This window comes from Polyodon spathula, chromosome 6 (genome assembly GCF_017654505.1).
Source record: "Polyodon spathula isolate WHYD16114869_AA chromosome 6, ASM1765450v1, whole genome shotgun sequence".
NCBI lineage: Eukaryota > Metazoa > Chordata > Actinopteri > Acipenseriformes > Polyodontidae > Polyodon > Polyodon spathula.
Window position 1 is genome coordinate 17332 of NC_054539.1, and position 26075 is coordinate 43406.

Below are 26075 nucleotides of genomic sequence, written 5' to 3' on the forward strand. Positions count from 1 at the left end.
AGCGAGGAGCTCTCTGGGAGGCAGGCTTCTCAGTTCAAGACAGGAGTGTTCCTGAACACATGAGGGAACAGTTCTGTTCGTGGTAGTGCAATGAGGATAGAAAGAGTGTGGCTGCAGGGAAATAACCCCAATAACACTCAGGTTCTGTTGCTTTTTTTTTTAATGTGTGCAAATTATTTGTACCAGTAAGATCATGTGTTTTACATCCATGCTGTTTTGTAACCATGAGGTAACATGAAAAGTGAGATTTATGAGCAAAACTTCCTTAAAGTTACATGGAAAAGATCTGAAATGTACATTCCAGTTTGTTTACATTCCCTTTAAAACCCTGCTGTTTTACTTTATCATTCTAAAAGCCACACTCTGCTACTGCAGCAAGTGGTACAGAGAGCCCTCTACATCCAGCCAGCAAAACATCAATCACAAAGATGTGCTAACTGCTTACAGGAAACACCAGCAGCTCACTAACAGCCACCTGCCATACAAACAAACCCTTCAAAAGCTATTTTAATGTGTTTTTATTTCCTTGCCTTTTCAAAAATAATAAATAAACTTCACTTTGTAATTGCACGCTCTTCTCTGTGTACAGCATCTGCTGATTGCACCTTCTCCTGTTTTTTATTCCATGTGGGACTTTGATCAGTTTTTGTTCCCTTGTCAGTTTATTTTTATATTCAACAAGTTTAACATGAGTTTATAACACACATTTACAACTATACTTACAGAAGCGCCAGCATGCATTTCTCAGTGCCCTTTCACCATAGATCAATATCTCCACTTGGATTTTACTGGAGTGCAGCATTTTCACACATTTTATTGTCACTTTTTTTTTTTTTTTTTTTTTGCATACGTGACATGGTCTGTTTCATCTGGGTCTTCAGAGGTGCTTGCATTTGTTTTCAAAGGCAATGCATTGGCTTGGCTCCATTCTCGGGGACAGTATTATGATACTATACTAAAATGACAGTGGTAGCATGTCAGGATTTTGGATGACATTCCAAAAGTATGACAGTATTCAAAACAGAATACTTAAGGGGTATTCAAAACAGAAAATAGGAGTCACTTTTTTACACAGAGAATCGTGAGGGTCTGGAATCAACACCCCAGTAATGTTGTTGAAGCTGACACCCTGGGATCCTTCAAGAAGCTGCTTGATGAGATTCTGGGATCAATTAGCTACTAACAACCAAACGAGCAAGATGGGCCGAATGGCCTCCTCTCGTTTGTAAACTTTCTTATGTTCTTATGTTCTCATGTTCAGTGTATTGACTCAATACCCAGTATGAGATTCACTGTGAAACACTTTTACAGTAATTATTATTTATGGGATGCAGTTATAATTATCTATGGCATCCCAGTCAGAGGCTTCAAATGTTCCTGTTGGGAGATGCAAAGTTTAGGTAATGCTTTATATTAAGTGTCAGTCACAATCATATTGAAATATGTTGCATTTATTTATTTATTTTGTATCCACATTAATCAACACGAATCCATCAAGTGCAAAAGAGCAAGCACTTATTTGAAAGTGGGACCATGTATTACAATGATGTATTTACCTCCAATTGTGTCAGTATATGGTATACAAGTATAGTGCATTTAAACATACACATTTCCTTGCACTGTTGAGAAAAGGTCATGCAGAATTAAAGTAAACATCTAAATGAGCACAGCTGTGAACTGCAACACATCTTTCAGGGTCAACATTCAGTTTGTACTTTTTTGTTGTTTGTTTAGTGTTCAGTATTTTATTTTAGTGTAATCGCACAATTGTTTTGTGAAATGAGAATACAGAAATTTAACTTCATAAAATGCTGGTTTAAGACTCAAAGGTGTTCTGTAACACTTTTATTTCAGAAAGTATTCTGTCGATTGCCATTTTGTGTAAATGGATCATCACATTCTGGTTTTATTTTTAGCTGGTCTTATTTTACAATATAAAAATAGATAATATCCAGCTGAAGAATAAACACTTAACTTGACAACTGTTTTTTTTTTAATGAGTTGAGATAAGTACAAGTCACCTAGCCTGCTAATTGAATACTGTGGGGCTAAGAACAAAGATGTGCTTGCGTTTCTAAACTGTCTTCAAAATAAAGTTCTTTGAGATGCTCATTTATTTAATGCAAAGATGGTAGCTTTCTAAAAAGCAGATAGAAAACAAATGCGTTTAGTTGGCTATATATAAAAGAAAAGAAGAAGCACGTGCGTGAAATTGCTGTGTTGGATGTACTACAGGAAATCTAAAGCAAGTGCGTGCTTTTTTTATTGCACAAACCCCACCCCTTACGTTTGAGTTTTAAAGTTTATTACAACATGTTTTTTTTAAAAGCCTAATGTGATTTCTACCTTTTAAACAAGAAAAAAAAGTTATTTTGTTGAAAATGGGGCACACTTTAGTATTGCGTGCCACACGCTGGATTGCTTTAACAATTTCCCCGGTTGCTTGTGTATGTGTGTGCAACGCTAGTGGTAGCAGGCATGGGGCTCCCGGCTTCTGACTGCAGGAACAGCACTGCTCCGGCGGCCCCTGATGTGATGGCGAGGAAACCCCGTTGACAAGGCACTGCTTTTTCATGACGGTGAGTTTCCCTTTGAGTGTATTATAATTTTGTGATAAAAAATTTCAAGGAAAAAAACACACAACCTCCTTCCTCCCCTTCCTTCGGGGAGGGAAGAGAGTGGGAAACAAAATCTATCCGAGAGAAAAAAGGAGAGAGAAAAAGATATATGAGTAAGGGAGATACAGAAGAGGGGGGAGCAAATTAAAAGTTGCCAAATGGAGATATTAGGTTTCAAGTGGGGTGAGACAGGAGTACGGGCTTGCCTTTTTTAAACCGTCTTGATGTTTAAATAAATATTTATGGCTGTCCATTATTTAGCTCTATTTTGGGACAGTGCAGTAACCTGAGATTTCCAAATAAAAATAATGGGAAAGAGCACGTTAGGTTTCAGGGCCAAATTAGAAGACGAGCGAGAGATCGAAAAAAAAAAAAAAAAACTTTCGGCTTTAAACCTCGGCACTGGCATGTCCAGGATTTATTTAACCTAGCAATTATGCATTTTCACAAAATAAATTATTTTACGTAGTTTCAAACAAGGAACCAAATGCAAGGAAAGCTTTCGGCGGAAGACTGCCATCACCTCGGTGAAAGAAAAAAGCGTGTGTGGTCACAGGGCGACTTTCTTTGTGTGATCTGTCAATTGGGTCTATTTTTGGACATTAAAAATTGCTACACATTACGTTTCTAAAAAGCGAAGACATGAATATGTTTCTGAGCTAGATTACAAAGAGTGAAAGGGAGAATAAGCGAGAGAGAGACTGACCGAGAATTTTTGCTGATGAGGACCAAATTGCCTTAAAAAAATCTTTCAATGACTCATTGATTGAACTGGTTTAAAATTCGTTTTTTTTTTTTATTTTCCACTCCCTTGATGAGGTTGCGAGAGGAAGGAAAAAATAGAAAAAAAAATATTTTATAATCTCCTCCCTCTTTTTCTCTTTTCTCTTTCTGGTTAACGCTGTTTTGTTTTTTAAACATCTGTTAACCGATCTCTCGGGTGTTTCGATTTTCTCTTCCTGCTTGTGCAATCTTGTTTTTCTTTAATCGAAAATCGTTTGAGGTTGTTACCGCATTTCATTAGGGATCGAAATGAAATATGTTAAAATGGCTGCATTTCTAAAGACTGGTGGCTTAATGCTGGGGTTTTCTGTTTATTTATGTGCTGCTATACATAAGGAGTAAAACAAACACGTCTCCGTTTTGTAATGCTAAAATGTAATCACTATCAATACATTTTTTAACGTCTGTTTTATTAGGAATGATTCACATCGAGGTCTGTTTTTATTTGTAAAATAAAACGTTAAAATTAAATATATGTTGGGAGTTTTATTTAACAATGGGTTACAGAAAGAAACGATGATTATTTTGAAAGAATGTTTATAAACCCTTTTTTTATTTTTGTGCAGGGTAGTGTTTTGTATGCTGTTTTTGATGCAACACTAACTTTAGATATTGTTTATTTTACGATACCTTCTTAAGTGATAGTTGTATTTGGATTTCGTCACGTTTTCGTATTGTTTAGTTATATACTTTTTACAATCAGAATAGTATTCGCAAATTTTAAAGCAGCCTAAAAATGGTCTTTGATTATTTAGATGGTCAGTTAAGTAATTCAAGACAGAAATACATAAACATGTTGTTCCTGTTTGGGCCTTAGTTGGAACAAAACAGTTTTTGTTCAGATTTACGTAGTGATGTTTTTTTTTTTTTTTAAGTGTACGGCAGATAAAGTACCTTTTGGAACATGTTATAAAAGTGTATTTTTTTGACTACCTGGCGTTTTTATTATATTAATATTAAAGTGAATGCTTTTGAAATCAGCTCTGTGTCTGGCACTGTGCCAGGGTCTGTGGCGCAGTTATTAACGGTCGCCGCCATTTTAAGACAAAACATTACTATTGTATTCTTTCATGATTTAAATATTATGTTTCAATTCTTTGAATATACAGTACAATTTACTAAACGGTTACACTGAATTTACGTATAGTTGTAAAATATGAATACATGCTGAGTAGACTACTTTTTGTACATAGGAAGTTATTTGGTACAGGACATTTATTTGTTTATTGCAGTGTGTGTATATATACAAATATATACACACAGACAATTCATTCAATTTGCTATATGCCCACGTGGGTGAGGGGATTCAGGTACACATGGAAACAATTTAATTGCTCATTTAAGAATACTAATAATATTTTCTTTTCTTCATGAGCTCTTATATTCAGCTTACTGTTTTTGTAATACCAGTTTCATGGGCTCCTGTTTTTGATGTTACACTATTGTACAATACTTTTGCCCAGTGTCAGTATTAATAAAGTATGCTTAATTAGCCTAAACTGATCCAGGGCTATTACGTTTTATGGATTGAGGCTTCTCAGATAAGAGCTGTCTCAAAATATTGTAGTTTGTGATCTCCAGAATGAGCACAGTGCTGCTCTACCATGTGTATCTGGGTAACCCACTGCTCTCATCAGAGAATACCCAGAAACCAACCCAAATTCCCCATTAGGCACACATTTACCACCATGACGTTGACCAGCAGCTCCTGTTCCTTCCTTAACTAGTAAATGCAGGGGCTTAAATTACCCAAAAGTCCTATGTTTTTCTGTTGTGTTCTGTTCTGTAAATAGTGTGTGAGCTTTTAGTTAGAAGTCGCACATCCTGGTTTCATGCATGCTCACACCTGTGTTAACCTGCATTATAAACCACTGGATGGAAAACATGCATCCTGATTGGCTAAAACAATGGTTAATACTCTTGGTATACGTCTGGAGAGTTGTTCACCACCAAACAAATAATTACAAAATACACAAAGCATGTCAAATATTTTCGTTGACTTAAGTGTAGTCACAGCGCGCAGAGGGAATTACCAGAGGCTATGGACTGGTTTGGCAAATAAGCCCATCCATGTTTCAGGGAGTACTTTGTTTACCTCATTTGAAATGAGGCCGAAGCGATGCGGACAGCACAGGATTGGACCTGCAAGAGCAGCCCTGTGGCTTCAAGGGGCTCATAGGTAAAGATTGTGAAATTTAAAAACAGTCACAAACGAAAGGTCGAATTTACAGTGCCAAATTGTTGACGCTTTACCATTTTAAATTTATAAAACTTGCAATTTAGGCAAGTAAAAAACAAAACTGTAGAACGTAAATGTTGTTATACAGGATGGGGATTCAATATCATTTGTTTGTTGCAACACACATATAAATCTATTTAAATTGTGCTGAAGTTCCAGACAAACTAATACTGTGGCATGACCCAACAGTTTAAGTATTTAAATGAACAAAGTGGGTAGTACTCAAATGTAACAAGCTGCTTCAATAGGGCTATTGTGATTACATGTACATTGAAGTGCTTACAAGTGAGCATTTCACAAGTCGCTGTGGTATATATTCTAGCAAAAATAAAGTTTAGTGAAAATTTCAGCACTAAGTAACTTATAAGAAAGGCTACTGTAATACAACTAACGAAATAGTGTCAGCGTCTTGTACTGAAGAATAACTAGGATTAGGCATATCAATATTAGTATATTGCAGTTACTGCTTTGCAGTGTTGAGTGGAGTTCTCGTTCCTATACTGCTAGAGCGCTCTGCAGTGTTTAGGGTTCTGTTTCCTATACTGCTAGAGTCTTCTGCAGTGTTGAGTGGAGGTCTCTTTCCTATACTATTAGAGTGCTCTGTAGCATAGAGTGGAGTTCTCTTTCCTATACTACTAGAGCGCTCTGCTGTGTTGAGTGGAGTTCTCTTTCCTATACTAATAGAGTGCTCTGTAGCGTGGAGTGGAGTTCTCTTTCCTATACTACTAGAGCACTCTGCTGTGTTGAGTGGAGGTCTCTTTCCTATACTACTAGAGTGCTCTGTACCGTGGAGTGGAGTTCTCTTTCCTATATTACTAGAGTGCTCTGTAGCGTGGAGTGGAGTTCTCTTTCCTATATTACTAGAGTGCTCTGTAGCGTGGAGTGGAGTTCTCTTTCCTATACTACTAGAGCGCTCTGCAGTGATTAGGGTTCGCTTTCCTATACTACAAGAGCGTTCTGTAACGTTATACGTTATGTAAAGTATGAAACCAAAAGTACTATCTGGATTGCAGAACTGAGTCTGGACCCTGGAGTCCAGTCTGTTTTCTACACTATATGTGATTTATATTCACCTTAAAATCAAGACAATCGTAACAGCTTTTAAAAAACACTAATGCAACAAATAAAACAACAGTGTTGAAGATATGCATTCAATATTAGGAATTCAAACTAATATTAACTTATGGATGGATTCAAGGCTGAAAAATTGAATGCGTTGTATTCAGTGCAGCAATGTGATGTGTGTTGTCATCAGTTTAAACTCTTTTCTTCACACAGGAACTTAAGTGTTAAATGAATATCTTCAGGCGCCACGCTATAACCCAGTAAGTGGTGCTTTTTGTTCAATTCTAAAAGTGTTCTTTCTTTTGGTTATTGTTAGTTTAAGGGTTCCCTTCTGGTAAGCCACATTATTAGTTTTATCTTCCTGGTGTGGGCAAGTCGTCAGGGTTGACTTTCCTGCAGCACAACACCGCTCAGATTGTGAGTGAACTGGAGAGCTACAGTACATTATGTCAGGTAGCTTTGTTATCTGAATCCATGCAGAAATCCTACTTGAAACTCTGGTCCCTTTATACGAAACACAACGCTGTAAAATCAGTCTAGAACAGTCTCATTCTTTTAAGCTATTTCATTAGGACCATCGTCTGTTTACTGAATTGTCAATGTAATACATACAAAAAGGATGCCACTTTTACAAGGTGTGGAACTGTAGACGGAAAGCAAACGTTTGTGATTCCTCTCAAAACTCTCATCTCACTATATATTTGAACCCCGGATAACCTCTGTTCTGTGTCCAGCTCTAATCGCTCAGATGCTAACACTGTTCTGTGTTCAGCTCTGTTGTTAATCGCTCAGATGCTGACACTGTTCAGTGTCCAGCCCTGTTAATCACTCAGATGCTGACACTGTTCTGTGTCCAGCCCTGTTAATCGCTCAGATGCTGACACTGTTCTGTGTCCAGCTCTGTTGTTAATCGCTCAGATGCTGACACTGTTCTGTGTCCAGCTCTGTTGTTAATCGCTCAGATGCTGACACTGTTCTGTGTCCAGCTCTGTTGTTAATTGCTCAGATGCTGACACTGTTCTGTGTCCAGCCCTGTTAATCGCTCAGATGCTGACACTGTTCTGTGTCCAGCTCTGTTGTTAATTGCTCAGATGCTGACACTGTTCTGTGTCCAGCCCTGTTAATCGCTCAGATGCTGACACTGTTCTGTGTCCAGCTCTGTTAATCGCTCAGATGCTGACACTGTTCTGTGTCCAGCCCTGTTAATCGCTCAGATGCTGACACTGTTCTGTGTCCAGCCCTGTTGTTAATCGCTCAGATGCTGACACTGTTCTGTTTCCAGCTCTGTTGTTAATCGCTCAGATGCTGACACTGTTCTGTGTCCAGCCCTGTTAATCACTCAGATGCTGACACTGTTCTGTGTCCAGCCCTGTTAATCGCTCAGATGCTGACACTGTTCTGTGTCCAGCTCTGTTGTTAATCGCTCAGATGCTAATACTGTTCTGTGTCCAGCTCTGTTGTTAATCGCTCAGATGCTGACACTGTTCTGTGTCCAGCCCTGTTAATCGCTCAGATGCTGACACTGTTCTGTGTCCAGCCCTGTTAATCACTCAGATGCTGACACTGTTCTGTGTCCAGCCCTGTTAATCGCTCAGATGCTGACACTGTTCTGTGTCCAGCCCTGTTAATCACTCAGATGCTGACACTGTTCTGTGTCCAGCCCTGTTAATCTCTCAGATGCTGACACTGTTCTGTGTCCAGCTCTGTTGTTAATCGCTCAGATGCTGACACTGTTCTGTGTCCAGCTCTGTTGTTAATCACTCAGATGCTGACACTGTTCTGTGTCCAGCCCTGTTAATCGCTCAGATGCTGACACTGTTCTGTGTCCAGCTCTGTTGTTAATCGCTCAGATGCTGACACTGTTCTGTGTCCAGCTCTGTTGTTAATCGCTCAGATGCTAATACTGTTCTGTGTCCAGCTCTGTTGTTAATCTCTCAGATGCTGACACTGTTCTGTGTCCAGCCCTGTTAATCGCTCAGATGCTGACACTGTTCTGTGTCCAGCCCTGTTGTTAATCGCTCAGATGCTGACACTGTTCTGTGTCCAGCTCTGTTGTTAATCGCTCAGATGCTAACACTGTTCTGTGTCCAGCTCTGTTGTTAATCGCTCAGATGCTGACACTGTTCTGTGTCCAGCTCTGTTGTTAATCGCTCAGATGCTGACACTGTTCTGTGTCCAGCTCTGTTGTTAATCGCTCAGATGCTGACACTGTTCTGTGTCCAGCCCTGTTAATCGCTCAGATGCTGACACTGTTCTGTGTCCAGCTCTGTTGTTAATCACTCAGATGCTGACACTGTTCTGTGTCCAGCCCTGTTAATCGCTCAGATGCTGACACTGTTCTGTGTCCAGCTCTGTTGTTAATCGCTCAGATGCTGACACTGTTCTGTGTCCAGCTCTGTTGTTAATCGCTCAGATGCTGACACTGTTCTGTGTCCAGCTCTGTTGTTAATCGCTCAGATGCTAATACTGTTCTATGTTCAGCTCTGTTGTTAATTGCTCAGATGCTAACACTGTTGTGTTTGGTATTATAATACAGTAGGCTTCACGTAAAGGAACACCTCCTAAGGGAACACTTTGCCTAGGAAAACACTTGCGGTGAAACTGATTTTTCCCATTTTAAAGGAATAGAAACTTTGCTTAAAAGAACACCTTCTTGGCACAGATAGCAAAGAGCTCACAACTGATACAGTGCTGTTTTGTAACATGTTAACTCATCATCATCAAACTTAAATTAAAATGATTTATTCAGTCTTTTCAAAAGCGATTTGTTATCGTGAGGGAGTCTTGAGGCACACTGATTGGTTTATTAAATCATTCCAGAACTGTCGTCATATCATTGCCTGGTTTTGTGTTCAGATTTCCACGAGTGCACCTCATCGCTACAAAATGGCATGTAAACAAACAGTGAAATGCATCGCTGTTTCTCTTGCTACAAAACATTGGAAATTGTTCGAGCTCTTGAAAAAAACCTGAATCAGACACAAGTCGCCAAGCAATTTGGCGTTTCCCGTTCTGGTGAGTTGCTTCACCATTATGTTAAGTAATGTGCATGTCTTGTATGTTGCTGCTGCATTTTGTAACATGCATAGAGCTGCTGTTTTAATTTAGTTTGACAGTTTATCAACGTTAGTTTGTCTGTTACTTATTATTATAGTTTATTAACATACACATGCTTATTGCTTTTCTTTTACTTATTCAGTTCATTTTTTATGTTGATGCATGTGCATCATGACAAGGAATACATATGTATTTATTTATTTATTTATTTATTGATTGATTCATATTGTGTCTGGTGACTAACTGCGTCTTAGAGAACACTTCGCTCGTTTGCCGAGGGGTGTTTTCTTAGCCGGAGACCACTGTAGCATGTATTTAACATCTTGCATAAATGTGTACGGTAATTTAATAAGCCCAACTTTCACAATCAATACCTGTTAATGGCACTGGTTATTATATAATTTGCATAAAATACACATGCCTATACATAATTTGTACTAAGTAATATCTAATGTGATGGAATGCATTTGCAGTACTTGCAGTGGAGTTTGTGCATCATGTGATGTGTTTTAACCACTGTTCTCGTGGAGCGTGTGCATCATGTGATGTGTTTTAACCAGTGTTCTCGTGGAGCGTGTGCATCATGTGATGTGTTTTAACCAGTGTTCTCGTGGAGCGTGTGCATCATGTGATGTGTTTTAACCAGTGTTCTCGTGGAGCGTGTGCATCATGTGATGTGTTTTAACCACTGTTCTCGTGGAGCGTGTGCATCATGTGATGTGTTTTAACCAGTGTTTTCCTGGAGCGTGTGCATCATGTGATGTGTTTTAACCACTGTTCTCGTGGAGCGTGTGGATCATGTGATGTGTTTTAACCACTGTTCTCGTGTTCTCATGCTTTCAGTTGTCATGGATGATGATGATGACCGCCGTCTTCTAGATATAATAGGGTAAGTGAAACCCTAATGAAGTGAATGCAGCGCTGACAGTCATTTGGATTAATTTGTTTTTGAGCAAAGTGAACTCTTTGAAAGTATAGTCCTGTGAGCATCACCAAATGATGCCAATAGAATATTATATAGGGCTACTGTATTCTGGATTCTGGGGAATAAAAACAAATTCTGCTTTTCAGAAACGTTTGTTGGTAGTTAAAAAAAAGTTCATTTTTTTCTTTCTTTTTTAAATGTTTTTATTAAAGCCAAGGTTTTCATTCATTTACTGCTGTAATAGTAACTAAAGCACCTCAAGGCACTTCATACATACCATCATTTTTAAAAATGTGGTTGTCGACAATGGTTTTTACCCCAGTTTCATTCCCAATTTGGAATGCCCAATTATTATTTTTATCCTGGTTCACTACTGCAACCCCTCGGGAATGGAAGCTGAAACATGCATCCTCCGAAACGTGTTCCTGCCAATCTGTCATTTTTCACACTGCAGATCCACAGCGAAGCCACCAGACCTATAGTGCCAGAGGACAACACAGAACACAGGGGTCTGCCTACCTAAGCCCTCCCTTTTTTATTTATTTCAGTAACCAGGGTCAAATATGAAATAATGTTGACTGGTTTGCTCTAACCGTTTCAGTTCTGTGTACCACCCCATTGTAATTTAAATTGTGCCCCTTTTAATGTAAACACAGAATGAATTCTCCTAATTGTTTCTTTGTTAATTCTGCATTCTTGTTATTTGCTAAATGGAAGAAGAGGTGTGTCTCCAGACAGAATGTCTTTCTGAAACAAATGGTGTGTAGTGTAGTGACCGCATCCTTTACACAGTAAAGCCATCAATTTCCATTTTAATGAATGTATAGCTAGAAAAATAGGTTTAAGCTTGTTTCTTTATTGTCTGATTATATAATTAAGAAACAGTCCTGGTTTAACATTGCTAGTTATAGTTTTTAAATACAGGTAAAGAAAATAAACAGAACTGGCACTATGATCTTAATGGTATTGACTCGTACATGATCAATTGAATGAGACAATCAGAAAATGTTTTTGCTCTGTTTTTTGCTGAGCGTGTGAGTGGAATGCATGATTGAAGTCACATGATGAATGAACTCAACTTGACTGGGTGGAGTGCAAAAAATAAAATAAAACTGGAGTTATGAGATCAAAAAGACATTCCCAAACTGTCTAAATCTGTTCCCAGTGCTGAAATCCGTCCCTGATTCTGATTGCAGAAAATCAGTAGCGCTAATTATATAGGGTGCTGTTTGGTGCTGATGTAAAAGATGCTGTTGGAATCAGTAGTGCTAATTATATAGGGTGCTGTTTGGTGCTGATGTAAAAGATGCTGTTGGAATCAGTAGTGCTAATTATATAGGGTGCTGTTTGGTGCTGATGTAAAAGGTGCTGTTGGAATCAGTAGTGCTAATTATATAGGGTGCTGTTTGGTGCTGATGTAAAAGATGCTGTTGGAATCAGTAGTGCTAATTATATAGGGTGCTGTTTGGTGCTGATGTAAAAGATGCTGTTGGAATCAGTAGTGCTAATTATATAGGGTGCTGTTTGGTGCTGATGTAAAAGATGCTGTTGGAATCAGTAGTGCTAATTATATAGGGTGCTGTTTGGTGCTGATGTAAAAGATGCTGTTGGAATCAGTAGTGCTAATTATATAGGGTGCTGTTTGGTGCTGATGTAAAAGATGCTGTTGGAATCAGTAGTGCTAATTATATAGGGTGCTGTTTGATGCTGATGTAAAAGATGCTGTTGGAATCAGTAGTGCTAATTATATAGGGTGCTGTTTGGTGCTGATGTAAAAGATGCTGTTGGAATCAGTAGTGCTAATTATATAGGGTGCTGTTTGGTGCTGATGTAAAAGATGCTGTTGGAATCAGTAGTGCTAATTATATAGGGTGCTGTTTGGTGCTGATGTAAAAGATGCTGTTGGAATCAGTAGTGCTAATTATATAGGGTGCTGTTTGATGCTGATGTAAAAGATGCTGTTGGAATCAGTAGTGCTAATTATATAGGGTGCTGTTTGATGCTGATGTAAAAGATGCTGTTGGAATCAGTAGTGCTAATTATATAGGGTGCTGTTTGATGCTGATGTAAAAGATGCTGTTGGAATCAGTAGTGCTAATTATATAGGGTGCTGTTTGGTGCTGATGTAAAAGATGCTGTTGGAATCAGTAGTGCTAATTATATAGGGTGCTGTTTGATGCTGATGTAAAAGATGCTGTTGGAATCAGTAGTGCTAATTATATAGGGTGCTGTTTGGTGCTGATGTAAAAGATGCTGTTGGAATCAGTAGTGCTAATTATATAGGGTGCTGTTTGATGCTGATGTAAAAGATGCTGTTGGAATTTGCAGGCCTGTGTTTTGTTCTGGACTTTCAGCTTCATGTCTTTCTTACCCAGGGATGTTCAGGCATTAAATGATTATCTTCATGTCTTTCTTACCCAGGGATGTGCAGGCATTAAATGATTATCTTCATGTCTTTTACCCAGGGATGTGCAGGCATGAAATGATTATCTTCATGTCTTTCTTACCCAGGGATGTTCAGGCATTAAATGATTATCTTCATGTCTTTCTTACCCAGGGATGTGCAGGCATTAAATGATTATCTTCATGTCTTTCTTACCCAGGGATGTGCAGGCATTAAATGATTATCTTCATGTCTTTCTTACCCAGGGATGTGCAGGCATTAAATGATTATCTTCATGTCTTTCTTACCCAGGGATGTGCAGGCATTAAATGATTATCTTCATGGCTCAAGCATTAAATCGGTAAGTAGTGCTGCTGCTTTGCATTGTACGTGTGATCCCCCTGACGAACAGCACTTAGGAAAGATATGTTAAAGCTATTCTTCCATGTTAATACTGAATAGGGAAATGCTGCCTGAATATTTTGGTTATATTAACCCAACCCTGTGTTCTTGGAGAATGATGTATTGTATCCAGTGTGCTTGAATGAAGTCTTCACTGTACAACGCTAAACATAAATCAGATAAAAGGAATTGTTCACAAAAAAATAAAAATAAAAATGGCATGCAGAAATATTTTGTGGATGTGTTGTACTGTGTGTAAGCCACACTGATGATCTAGAATGAGTGTGTTGTATTGTGTGTAAGCCACACTGATGATCTGGAATGAATGAATAAAGGTAGAAACACTGTCTTTCCAGATTGATGACGATGACTTGGCCAGTGCTGCCTTTGGTTCAGCCAACTCCCTGTTTGCCAGTTCCACTGTGAGTACCGAGGATCCTGATTCACTTCTCTATGCTGTGGTCTAGTTTTAACTCTGGGTGTTATACCTGTATTGCTAATTTTATATAGCTCTTAATGTAATGTTTTATAGTTCACAACCAGACAGTGTTACCACTTTACCCCCCACAAATGAATTAGAAATCTTGACCATTTACTGAATTCATGGTATTAACCTTCATAAGTGTTAAGTTGTTCAAAGATGGTGAGGTGGAGTGGCTGCAGACACCATATACTTGTATTTTGTGTGTTATATCCAATAAACATATCTAAAATGACACTCCTAAATATGTTATACATAAACATAATTGGGTCCCCTTACATAAACTGTTAGGGTTAGGGTTAGGGTTGTTGCAAGTGAGTAGAATATAGTCATATGATAAGTGTTGGCATAAAGGTTTTCTATACACTGGATGTTCCAGTTAGATATTGACTGGATTCCTGTGTGTGTGTGTGTGTGTGTGTGTGTGTGTGTGTGTATATATATATATATATATATATATATATATATATATATATATATATATATATATATATATGTATTGTTGCAGAGTGCTGGCCCCCCGATCCTGAAGGATGTGAGTAACCACCTGGGAGGACCTGCGGGGGCAGGGCTGCAGCTCTCCAGCAGCCTGCAGTTTCTGGAGGACGAGCTAGGGGGCGCCTCTCCCCCTATGGGGGGTGAGCTGAGGGAGGAGCAACCCTTCGACATCCTGCAGAAATCCCTCCAGGAGGCCAACATCACAGAGCAGACGCTAGCTCAGGAGGCCTTCCTGGAGTCATCCTCCCTCTATCCGAGCCAGCCCTTCCCTCAGCAGCTGGGGCTGTCGCACCTCCCTCTCCTGCAGCAGCCTATTGGGGGGCACTTCCCTAACATGCAGCCCCACAGCTTCATCCAGCAGGTCCACCCTCAGCACTTGCACAACGGACACCCAGCCGGCCACATCCAGCTGCTGGGTTCCTTCAACGCCCAGCCCTCCATGATGACCATAAACAACCTGGAGCGACCCCAGATCATCCTGAAGCCAGGCCAGCCCTCCTCCCCTGGCATGGGCAGTGGGCTTCTGGTCCAGAGGCAGCCCAGCAGCAGCAGCAGTGCTGGCTGTGTTCCCATGTTCAGCAGCTCCGTGGGCACACAGCTGGCCATGCCCTTCAAAGGCTGCGGGCTCCAGACTCCCCTGCCGCTGCAGAACATCATCATACAGAGAGATCCCTCTCAGTCTCTAGGGGGGAATGCTGCCATGACTGCAAACCAGAGCCAGAAAGGGTCTATTAGCATTCAGCCCAAGCCCCTGCAGGTGGGCCATCAGACCGTGTACAGTGTGAACAGCATGGGGATCCAGTCCCAGCAGCAGCAGCAGGGCAGCCCCTATGTCTCGGACAGCTCTCCCCAAGCAGGCCAGCAGCAGCAGATGACAGTTGACACCGCCAATCAACCAGGGCTGAGGAAAGCCACGCCTGGGCACCAGGGGATCAACCACTCTGCCAGCAGTATTGTGATCCACTCTCCCATGGGAGGGCAGCACCAGCAGCTCCAGCAGCAGCAGCAGCAGCCACACTTACCTCAGAACCAGTTCCTGCTCCCTACATCCCTCTCCGTCACCCCCAGCTCGACGGGACACAGCGTCCAGGCTCTCAACGGACAGATCCTGCACACCCAACAGGGCCAGCTGCAGTCTAACAATGCCGACCCAGTCTTCAGCAACCGGACTGCCGCTAACCCCTCCTACTCCGGTTCCATCATGGCCAATCACAATGCATCTGTGCAGGTGATTTCTGGGCAGAGCTTGGCAGCCCGTGGAGGGCAGTTCTTAGTTAATCAGCAGCTACAGCAGGTCTCCCCCACTGTGCTGCACCTCTCGGCCTCCCAGGGGAACATGCCCACAGCCCGGGCAGAGTTCCCCATGAGTGGACAGGCGGATTCCATGATGGTCCAGGGCGTTCAGATCCAGAACAGGTTTGCTGTCATGAACTCGACTGGCTCCATGCATCCTGGCTACGGAGCTCAGAGCCAGCCGGGGGTTCAAGGAGGCACTGCCCAGCAAGCCCTGCAGCAGCAGCAGCAGCAGCAGCAGCAGTTACAGGTCAGTCAGCAGGTACCCATCAGCACGGGCCACCGCTTCCTCATCCCTGTGTCCCAAGCATCCAGCACCAGCACTCAGCATGTGGGGAATCACGTGGCACAGCAGCACTTTGAAACGCCGCCGTTTGGGCAGAGTCAGGTACAGCTTCCCACTACATGTGCAGTTTTGAGTGTTACTCATTTGTGTGTTTTATTTTATCTATAAAAGTGGCATGTATACGACTTGTTTCACAAGCCCTAATTAGCACTAATCTTGAAACTAAGTTCGCTCAATAAGAGAAGCGTTAAAAATGGTTCATTTGTCTTATATACTTTGTGCAGCAATCAGAAGAGTTTGGTCATTCATCCCTACTTCAGTTTTACAAAACTAATTAGTAGAGGCTTTTGAACAGGTCTGTTCATTCCAGCTCCAGTGGGCCAACAGGGTTATTCACCCTCTTCTATCAATTCATTATTTCATGTGGGGCTGGAGTGACACATTTCATTCTCATGGCACCCTTTCCACCATCATACATGGTTTGTGTCTCATCAACCACAGAAGGAGGAAACACTGTCCTCCCCAGAATTCGGTTGACTTCAGCTGGAATGACCCAAGCCAGGGTTTAAAATCCATTCTTATCTCTTGTTAGCTTTAACAGCAGCATGATCACATTATCACTTTTGGTGATACAGTGCCTCCAGTACCTCTCTCTACTCCACTTGATTTATTAGCTCTTGTTTTAATGGAACTAACTTTGCAGGTTCAGAAGGAAGCAACGATTCAAACATCAGCAGGATTTGTTTCGAAGCTGCAGGATGGCTTAAGACAGCCTCAGTTGGTCAACCTTCTCAGTAACAAAGGCAAGGCTGCATTTCAAGGGCTTATAATGGAATGTCCTATCTCTCATTCATTATACCTTTTGTTTTTTTTAAATATATCTGTTTCATGAATATAAAATTAATGTTTCCTTTGTTCATAGCTGGTAAGGTCTTGGGCGGATTATCGTCAAACTTGGAGAACGTACTGCACCTGCAGAACAGAGTGTCCATACAGAGTCCCCTTCATCAGAACACACAGGTACCAGGGTTGAGATACTTAGAGAATATACTGCAGCTGCAGAACAGAGTGTCGGGACAGAGTCCCCTTCATCAGAACACACAGGTACCAGGGTTCAGAGACTTAGAGAATATACTGCAGCTGCAGAACAGAGTGTCGGGACAGAGTCCTCTTCATCAGAACACACAGTTCAAATGCTTTGACACACGTGGGAAAAATGCATTTGGAAATGGTTTCTTACCCAATGTGCATGTTTTGTGTGTGAATGAGGAAACATGTCTGGTATGTTTGCACAGTCTCAGACCTGCTTCTTTTAAAAGGCTGAATGCTGACGGAGTCGTCATGGTGGGCTGTGTGTTCAATGCCAGTGTCATCGTGCTGGGCTGTGTGTTCAGTGCCAGTGTCGTTGTGCTGGGCTGCGTGCTCAATGCCAGTGTCGTCGTGCTGGGCTGTGTGTTCAATACCAGTGTCATCATGGTGGGCTGTGTGTTCAGTGCCAGTGTCATCATGGTGGGCTGTTTGCACAATGCCAGTGTCATTGTGGTGGGCTGTGTGTTCAATGCCAGTGTTGTCGTGCTGGGTTTTGTGTTCAATGCCAGTGTCGTCATGGTGGGCTGTGTGCTCAATGCCAGTGTCGTTGTGGTGGGCTGTGTGTTCAATGCCAGTGTTGTCGTGCTGGGCTTTGTGTTCAATGCCAGTGTCGTCATGGTGGGCTGTGTGCTCAATGCCAGTGTCATCGTGCTGGGCTGTTCTTTAGTTGGGGGTTTGGTTCTCTTGGGTCGAGGAATGCTCGATGCTGAGGTAACGCACAGATTGTATGGACACTGCTGGTGACTGAGTTTTAATTTGTCTTCTGTGTTGTTCAACATGCGAGTCTTTGTCTCACTTCCAGGTTGGTACACAGAAGAGGCCAGCGTCTCAACAGCTAACAAAAGGAAGCTTGTGAGTAAACTCTGCTGATTCATTCATGCATTTACTGTCTCATCTACAGCTGACACTTTTGTGAAAGTTTCCCGAAGCTAAAGCATAGCAGAGTGAAATTAAGCACAGTCTAAACATAGGGAAGCATTGTAAATGACAGAGGTATGTTAAAGCATGTTTAAAAAAGAACATGGTAAATACATAGGATAACTGCAAGAAAATCAAGCTGAGCACATGTACTGTGATAGATTTTTTAAAGGTTTATCTTCTGGTTAAGCCCTCCTGTTGAGTTCATTGTGTCAATGACATTCTTGTAGGAGACCAGGTTGGCAGTACAGATTAACATTTGAATTCTATCTTTATGAATTCTTACACTGCAGTTATGAGGGGTGCTTGTTGTTCTTGTCTGAGAGCAACTCAATGGTTTGTGAAAGTTCCACTGTTTACCCAGGATTCCAGTGAGCTGGTCCTTGTCTCCGGTGTGTTTGGTGATCAAGCTTCAATGTGTTTGGTGATCAAGCTTCATGTCTTCTTGCAGCATCCTACAGCAGCTGCACAAGGACCAGACCTGCGTCCATGCAGCAGATCGCTCCCCCTTCACTTGTGTGGACGAGGCGATACACAGACTGCTGCCTTACCACGTCTTTCAGGGATTGCTGCCTTCCCAAGAAGAGTTTACAAAAGGTATAGTGCACTTGCATCAACCTCTTCGTAGTTAGTCTTTATAAATGTGTACCGAGTAGTGCTTGCACAGTGGTGTCTGTGCTGTCCAGTGTTTGCACAGTGGTGTCTGTGCTGAGCAGTGTTTGCACAGTGGTGTCTGTGCTGAGCAGTGTTTGCACAGTGGTGTCTGTGCTGAGCAGTGTTTGCACAGTGGTGTCTGTGCTGAGCAGTGTTTGCACAGTGGTGTCTGTGCTGTCCAGTGCTGGCACAGTGGTGTCTGTGCTGGCACAGTGGTGTCTGTGCTGGCAGTGGTGTCTGTGCTGAGCAGTGCTTGCACAGTGGTGTCTGTGCTGTCCAGTGCTGTGCACGGTGGTGTCTGTGCTGAGCAGTGTTTGCACAGTGGTGTCTGTGCTGAGCAGTGTTTGCACAGTGGAGTCTGTGCTGTCCAGTGCTTGCACAGTGGTGTCTGTGCTGAGCAGTGTTTGCACAGTGGGAGCAGCGCAGTGTTTAGTAATGCTTCACTTATTTCCTTCATTCCCTCCTCCAGTGGATGATGAGTTTGAGGCAGTTTCCACGCAGGTGCTGAAGAGAACACAAGCCATGCTGAACAAGTACAGGCGCTTGCTATTGGAGGAGTCCAAGGTGATTTTGTTTTCTCTCTTTCATTTGGACATCATTAGCAGAGCATTTCACCATCACCTGGGAGCCACATATGGCTATTTCATTATTTTAAAGAAGTGTGCAGTGTATTTGCTATTAACCATTTTTTTTTACTGTTAAGGTTGAGTCTATTAGGTTATCTTGTCATATAATTAAGTTCATGTATCAGAGTCCCCGATTGGAGCAGCACAGCAGTCCTGTGTGTGGAAGCAGGCTCGTGAAGTACTGAGAGTAGCTGTGCTGGGTTTATCAATCTCTGGAAATATAACCCCCCCCCCCTTCTGTTTCTCTGTAGCGGCTCAACCCCTCCTCAGAAATGGTGATGATTGACAGGGCATTTAATCAGGAGGAGAGAGCCACGCTGACTCGGGCGAAGCGGCTGTCTCTCATGGACCCAGGTGAGATACAGGATCAGGAGACAGGCGTGTTCTAGCCTTCTCTTGGGCATGGCTTATTCTGGGTATTGTCCAATGAAAATGGTAGAGACCCAGTGCTAAGTTGATGTCTTCGGACTGTAGTGCATGTGTGTGCGGATGTAGGTCACAGGCTGGTGCTGACACCTGTCTGGGTGAATAGTGGGATTTAATGCACTACACACTGCTTTGGGTCTGTTCTACTTTTAAACTGGGTTTAAATATGACAAGACACCAAGGTTAACACCCTGCCCTTTTTCTTGAAGATAAGAAAATATAAAAATACATGGGTCCTGGTGAGATACAAGGAAAGAAGAGGCTTTGTTGGTTATGAAGCTGGTGGAGTTGAAGACTTTCTGTAGGGTTATAGATCTTCCTATTAAATTTGCCTAGATTTAATCAATAACTTCGTGGCTTCCACCCTGCGGTATATCTTTATAATATACAGGAAAAAGGAATACCTACAAATGCATGCACACGAATGCACTTCATTACAACCACTATTAGTTTACATTGCCTGCTTGCAGGGCTTGTTTGAATTCAAAGTTTTGAAATCATTTCTGGTCTATCATTTCAGATGGCTTCCTGGAGGACTTCTGTTGCTTGGCCAAGCCTACAGAGCAAAGCGCTGGTGAAGAGACGGCGCCCCCTCACCTTGCTCTCTCCTCCCCGAGCTGCGCATCTCCGAGCTGGGCCAGGCTCCCAGGACTGAGGGCCGAGCCCAGGGGATCCAGCCCGGCTCCACGCAGCTCATTACAGTGCGATTCAGCAGACAGCCCTGAGCAGATGAGGAAGGACTCACAGACTGCCAAGCCCAGCGGGACTCTACCCAAGGGCCCTGGAGGGGAAGCCCCTCCCCAGCAGGAGGTTTCCCTGAACCAGCACCTGGAGACGGCAATCAAGAGCATCCTGGACCTGAAGAAAAGCCAGAGACCCCCACTGAGCAGTAACAAGAGTAACAATAACAACAGCAGCACTGCCACGCCTCCCGCACCGCCAGCACCCGTCAGCACAGCGCAGCCCAATGCCACGACCACTGAGCCAGTAGCAGGGCGGCGCTCCGACAAGCCCCTCACTCCTCAGGCTGGCCAGGGTGCAGGAGACACAGACTCGGCTCTCGAAGCAGCTGTAAACAGCATCTTAGAATGTTAGGGGGGGCCATCCCTTCCAGCCCACCACCACCCGCCCAGTGCAGGAGCACCAAGGCGCTGGAGCATGGAGAGAACGCAGCATTTCAATGCACTTCAGCACAAAGGGACTTCCTCTCGCATCACGGGAGGAGGGAAGAGGTGTTTCTTTATTAGTGAAGAAACATGTTTTTCTTGACTTTTGAGGTAAATGTCTTGCCAAAAGGAATGTGTATCATGTCTCTATCATACTGTGATATGGAAAAATATGACTATGTGGAGATGTCAGATTTGCAAATACTTACATATGTAAGCATATGTATCTGTGGTAAAGTGTATTGAAACTGCCCTGCTTGACCCGAGCAAGCCATGCATTGTTTCATGTTGTCTGAGCTGTGAAGGGGTTCAGCCTGGGACACTAAACATCTCTGAGAAGGGCGGGAAATTACTTTTTGACCAAGTATACGAAACAGGAGCACTTTTTATTTGAAGAACAGTATTTTTGTTTGTAAATTGTTGTTGTGTTTTTTGGGGGTTTTTTTTGTACCTTAAAGGTATGTGAAGCCCAAACCCATTATAACAAAAAGAGGAGCAGTGTAATCTCAGACTGAGGTTTGTATGCATTGTAATGAAAAAAGGATGCTAAGAGGGCATTACCTATAATACATGGGTTTGATCATTTTGAGTTGTTTTATTTTGTAGTTGAATAACCTCCCTCTTGCTGCGGGAGGTCTGCAGCACGTCTCATTCTCTTCATGGAAAATCTACAGTCCTGTTTCACTCAGCAGCATGCTGGACTCCACTGAGCTGTTACAGCTCTGGATCCGCAGAGCCTGTCTTGAGCTGCTCGGCCTGTGTGATACAGACTGGCCTGCCCACCCCACACGCATTACTGATTGAACAAGATCTACATTCATACCTTGTCAAACTCCCAAGTCTTTATGCTGAAGTGTAAAATGCACATATTTCCGTTGAGAGATAGACAAAAGTGTTCATATAACAAAACTAGTTACAACAGCGAAGGGACACTTTAGAGATATAGAATTTTAGCTTTTGCAGGAAAGGTGCAAATTGGTATAAGGAACTTCCAGTTGATCTTCATTTAAAAAAAAAAAACATTTATTATTATTTATTTATTTGAGCTGAATCCATACTTGAAATAGCAGCACTTTTTCTGAGGATTGATATGGAGTTGGGAATTGATATTTTCAATGTGAAAGCATGTTCATTTACCATTCCACAATCTCAGAATGAGACCTGAACTCTGAGAGACGGGTCAGGCACTTCTATAAGCAACCACACTCTTCATTGGCTGTTCCTGGAACTTGGAGGTAAATCCAAGGTGAGGAGTGAACAGGGAAGCCCCAGGTAAGTGGTTTCCCATTGCACTGAAATGTGAGAGTCAGCTCAGGATCATATCAGAGAGTATCTGGCTGGTAGCTGGTTGGCTGGTGGAGAGCTGGCTGGTTGCTTTGTGGCTGCTGGCGAGTTGGCTGGCTGGTGGAGAGCTGACTGGTTGGCTGGCTGGTGGAGAGCTGGCTGGCTGGCTGGTGGCTGGCTGGTGGAGAGCTGGCTGGTTGCTTTGTGGCTGCTGGTGAGTTGGCTGGCTGGTGGAGAGCTTGCTGGCTGGCTGGCTGGCTGGCTGGTGGAGAGCTGGCTGGTTGCTTTGTGGCTGGTGGAGAGCTGGCTAGTGGAGAGCTTGCTGGTTGGCTGGCTGGTGGAGAGCTTGCTGGTTGGCTAGCTGGTGGAGAGCTAGCTGGCTGGTGGAGAGCTGGCTGGCTGGTGGAGTGAGACCACCCCCCTCTGGTTCTTTGTAGATCAACAGTCTCTGTTGAGGATCCCAGAATTGCTCTGTATTTTTCTTTTATAGTGGAAGAATATTAATATATTTGTACTGTTATTTTTAATTTTTAATCCACACTTCAGTGAACATTTTTTTTCAACAGTTCTTTGACATTTATATACCGTAGAGCAACATTTTCACTTTGGTCAGTTTGTTTCAGTGTTCAGGTCACGCTGGAAAGGCTGCAGTGTCCATTGGTCTGTGCTCCAGTTCACTCATGATTGTTTTTCTTTTTTTAAGAGGTTGCACTATTGGGACAGATTGTCATACATGAGTCACCATTGATACTCACAAGGGTCAGGCTGCATTACTGCACAGACTGACCAATACCGCATTGCTGTGTGCAGGGGGCGGGGCGGGGGGGTGGGGGGTCACTGCCCAGCAGAACAAACGACAAGTGTGGAGTGATATTGGTGGATGTCATCATTCATGCCTGTGTGAAAGGCCAGGCAGTATGTACAGTAATGCAATCCATGCTTCATTTATTGTGGGCTTGAAGTCTACACTACACCAGCTTCCCTTATTTCAAGACTAGAGATTAAACATTCTGTCCTTTTTAGGCTTTGACTTTTTTCTGATTTGTTTTGCTGCTTGTTTTTGTAAAAAAAAAAAATACTTGTGTGGCCTTAACAGACTGACGTCACATGGGAATGCATTGCTTTACATGGGAATGCATTGCTTCACATGAGAATGTATTGCTTCACATGTGATACACATTCTTTGCTGTGCATTTTTTGGTTGTTTGTATAGTGTTGGTCTCACTTAACTTGATTTGTATTAAGTTTTTTGTATAAAAATGAAAACGTGAAAAAATATTTATATATATTTTTTTTTTAGTAAAAATTCCTAAAGAAATGGCAGTTATTTTTGTTATGTAAGATGTAAAAGTTGCAATGAGTTGTAAGTATATGGTTCATTCTTAGGTTATACATTGTTTTATTGAATGTTCACAAAAAAAAGACAAAAAAAAAGTTTAAATTAATTTTCAAATACAGCCAAAGACTTGAAGAGACTCCTGTCTTCTATTTATTGTACAAATAGTTTGTCTGGGTGTGTGTAGCTGTGTGTGTGTATGTGTATCTGGGTCTGGGTGAATGTATTGGCATGTGTGTGTCTGGGTCTGGGTGGATGTATTGGTGTGTGTGTGTGTCTGGGTATGGGTGGGTGTATAGCTGTGTATGTGTATCTGGGTCTGGGTGTGTGTATTGTGTGTGTGTGTGTGTGTGTGTGTGTGTGTGTGTGTGTGTGGGGGGGGGGGGGGTGGGTGTGTGTGTGTGTGTGTGTGTGTGTGTGTGTGTGTGTGTGTGTGTGTGTGTGTGTGTGTGTGTGTGTGTGTGTGTCTGGGTCTGGGTGGGTGTGCGTGCTCCAGACACATTGCTCAACTCAATTGCATGTTAGACTACGTTTCTTTTTTTCCCTGTCTCTGCCTATCTGAACTTAATTGTTTCGACCCTCCTCTGTCTCCCTGCTTGTTTTTTGTCTGTTAGGGGTGCAGACTTCCAAGAATTGTGATTTCCTGCAGTTCTAGCATAGTTACTCGTTTAAGCAAGTCCTGGATCTTACAGCATTTTACACACTTGGTTTAGCTCTGCTGTGTTTTCTCAGATTTCCCACATCATGCAGGTGTCACAGACTGCTGGCTTGAAGGCCATGTTCATTTTTTTTCTGTAAGTTTTCTGCAGCTGTCAACCTGCTATCAAAGTGCTTCTAAACTGCTTTTCCACAAAGCACTTCTCCACGCTGTCTATCTCCATGAAACACTTCTCCACCCTGTCGCTGCCACAATGTCACTCTCCACAAAGCACTTTGTCATGCTGTTGCTCTCCACGCTGTCGCTCTCCATGCCATCGCTGTCTCTCTTCACGCTCTCACTCCCACGCTGTCACAATCCATGCCATCGCTGTCTCTTCACACTCTCACTCCCGCGCTGTCACTCTCTATGAAGCACTTCTCCATGCTGTCACTGTCATGCTGTTGCTCTCAATGAAGGACTTCTCCATGCTGCCACTCTCCACAAAGCACTTCTCCATGCTGTCGCTGTCTCTCTCCACACTGTTGATCCCACACTGTCACTGTCCACGAAGCACTTATCCATTCTGCCACTCTCCACAAAGCACCTCTCTATGCTGTTGCTGTCACTCTCTATACTGTCACTCTCCACGCTGTTGCTCACCATGCTGTCACTCTCAATGCTGGTGCTCTCCACGAAGCACTTCTCCATGCTGCCACTCTCCACGAAGCACTTCTCCATGCTGTCGCTGTGTTGTGTAAAATTTAATTACTTTAAATTTAAAAGGAAGTTGATGTAGAAGTAAATAAGGCAATTACTTCACAGAGTAATTTTAAAAGGTCCTTTATTATTTCACACACACACACACACACACACACACACACACACACACGCAGTTACGTACACAGATGCTATACTGCGAATAACGATATCCCTAACGGGACACAACCCAACAAGGTTACATACAAAGATTATATTAATCACAGATCAATACAATCCATGAGACGCAACTGAACTAATTCTTATCCTTCCAAGCGGATCGGGAGAGCCCTTCGACCCTGGTAAGAGAAAGCAGCTGTCTCCAAGAATTACCGAGCAGGACTGCGCGCTAATCCTCACGGCTGACTCTCATCAGAGCAGAGGAGAATCCCGTCCTTTATAACTTACCAAGTTAGGCTTTTGCATGCGAGAGAGTAATTGGCCAGATCACTCCCTCGAGGCTCGGCCCTCTGAATAAACTATTCCTTTCCCTAGAACATTCTAACCAAAACAAGTTATATAAGATATGGGGTTATTATAGGGCAAGGGCAAAGATGAACTCGAACGCATTTCTAGAACTTTCTAAAACACACTTTTTTTATTACACGCTGTCACTCTCCATGAAGCACTTCTCCATGCTGCCGCTCTCCACGAAGCACTTCTCCATGCTGTTGCTGTCACTCTTCACACTGTCACTCTCCATGATGGTGCTCTCCACGAAGCACTTCTCCATGCTGTCTCTCTCCATGCTGTCACTCTCCGTGAAACACTTCTCCATGCTGTCTCTCTCCATGCTGTCGTTCCCACGCTGTCACTCTCCATGGAGCACTTCTCCATGTTTGTGCTGTCTCTCTCCACAAAGTACTTTTCCATGCTGTCACTGTCTCTCTCCATGCTGTCGGTCTCCACGCTGTCTCTCTCCACGAAGTACATCTCCATTCTGTCACTCTCCACGAAGCTCTTCTCCATGCTTCTGATCTCCACCAAGCAATTCTCCATGCTGTCACTGCCACTCTGTCACTACCCATGAAGCACTTCTCCACGCTGTCTCTCCAAGCTCTCTCTCATGCTGTTGCTCTCCACGCTGTAGCTCTCCACGAAGCACTTCTCCATGCTGTTGCTTTCCATGCTGTTGCTGTCACACTGTTGC

General features: G+C 42.7%; 1 protein-coding gene across 5 annotated transcripts; it reads left to right on the forward strand.

The window, feature by feature from the left end:
- Positions 1-2300: 2300 nt before the first annotated feature.
- On the forward strand, positions 2301-21494 carry LOC121316666 (BRD4-interacting chromatin-remodeling complex-associated protein-like). 5 transcript variants are annotated; one of them, XM_041251707.1, is made up of 13 exons: positions 2301-2579; positions 6919-6965; positions 10606-10651; positions 13383-13431; positions 13829-13894; positions 14462-16132; positions 16734-16833; positions 16953-17050; positions 17922-17971; positions 18489-18634; positions 19161-19255; positions 19569-19671; positions 20264-21494. In XM_041251707.1, exons 3-13 carry the CDS (start codon positions 10611-10613, stop codon positions 20836-20838), a joined length of 2994 nt encoding a protein of 997 aa, XP_041107641.1. In that variant the 5' UTR covers positions 2301-2579; positions 6919-6965; positions 10606-10610; the 3' UTR covers positions 20839-21494. The 5 variants fall into 5 exon arrangements, with proteins under 5 accessions (XP_041107641.1, XP_041107642.1, XP_041107639.1 ...); XM_041251705.1 differs by lacking the exon at positions 2301-2579 and adding an exon at positions 2587-5580; XM_041251708.1 differs by lacking the exon at positions 6919-6965.
- Positions 21495-26075: the final 4581 nt, after the last annotated feature.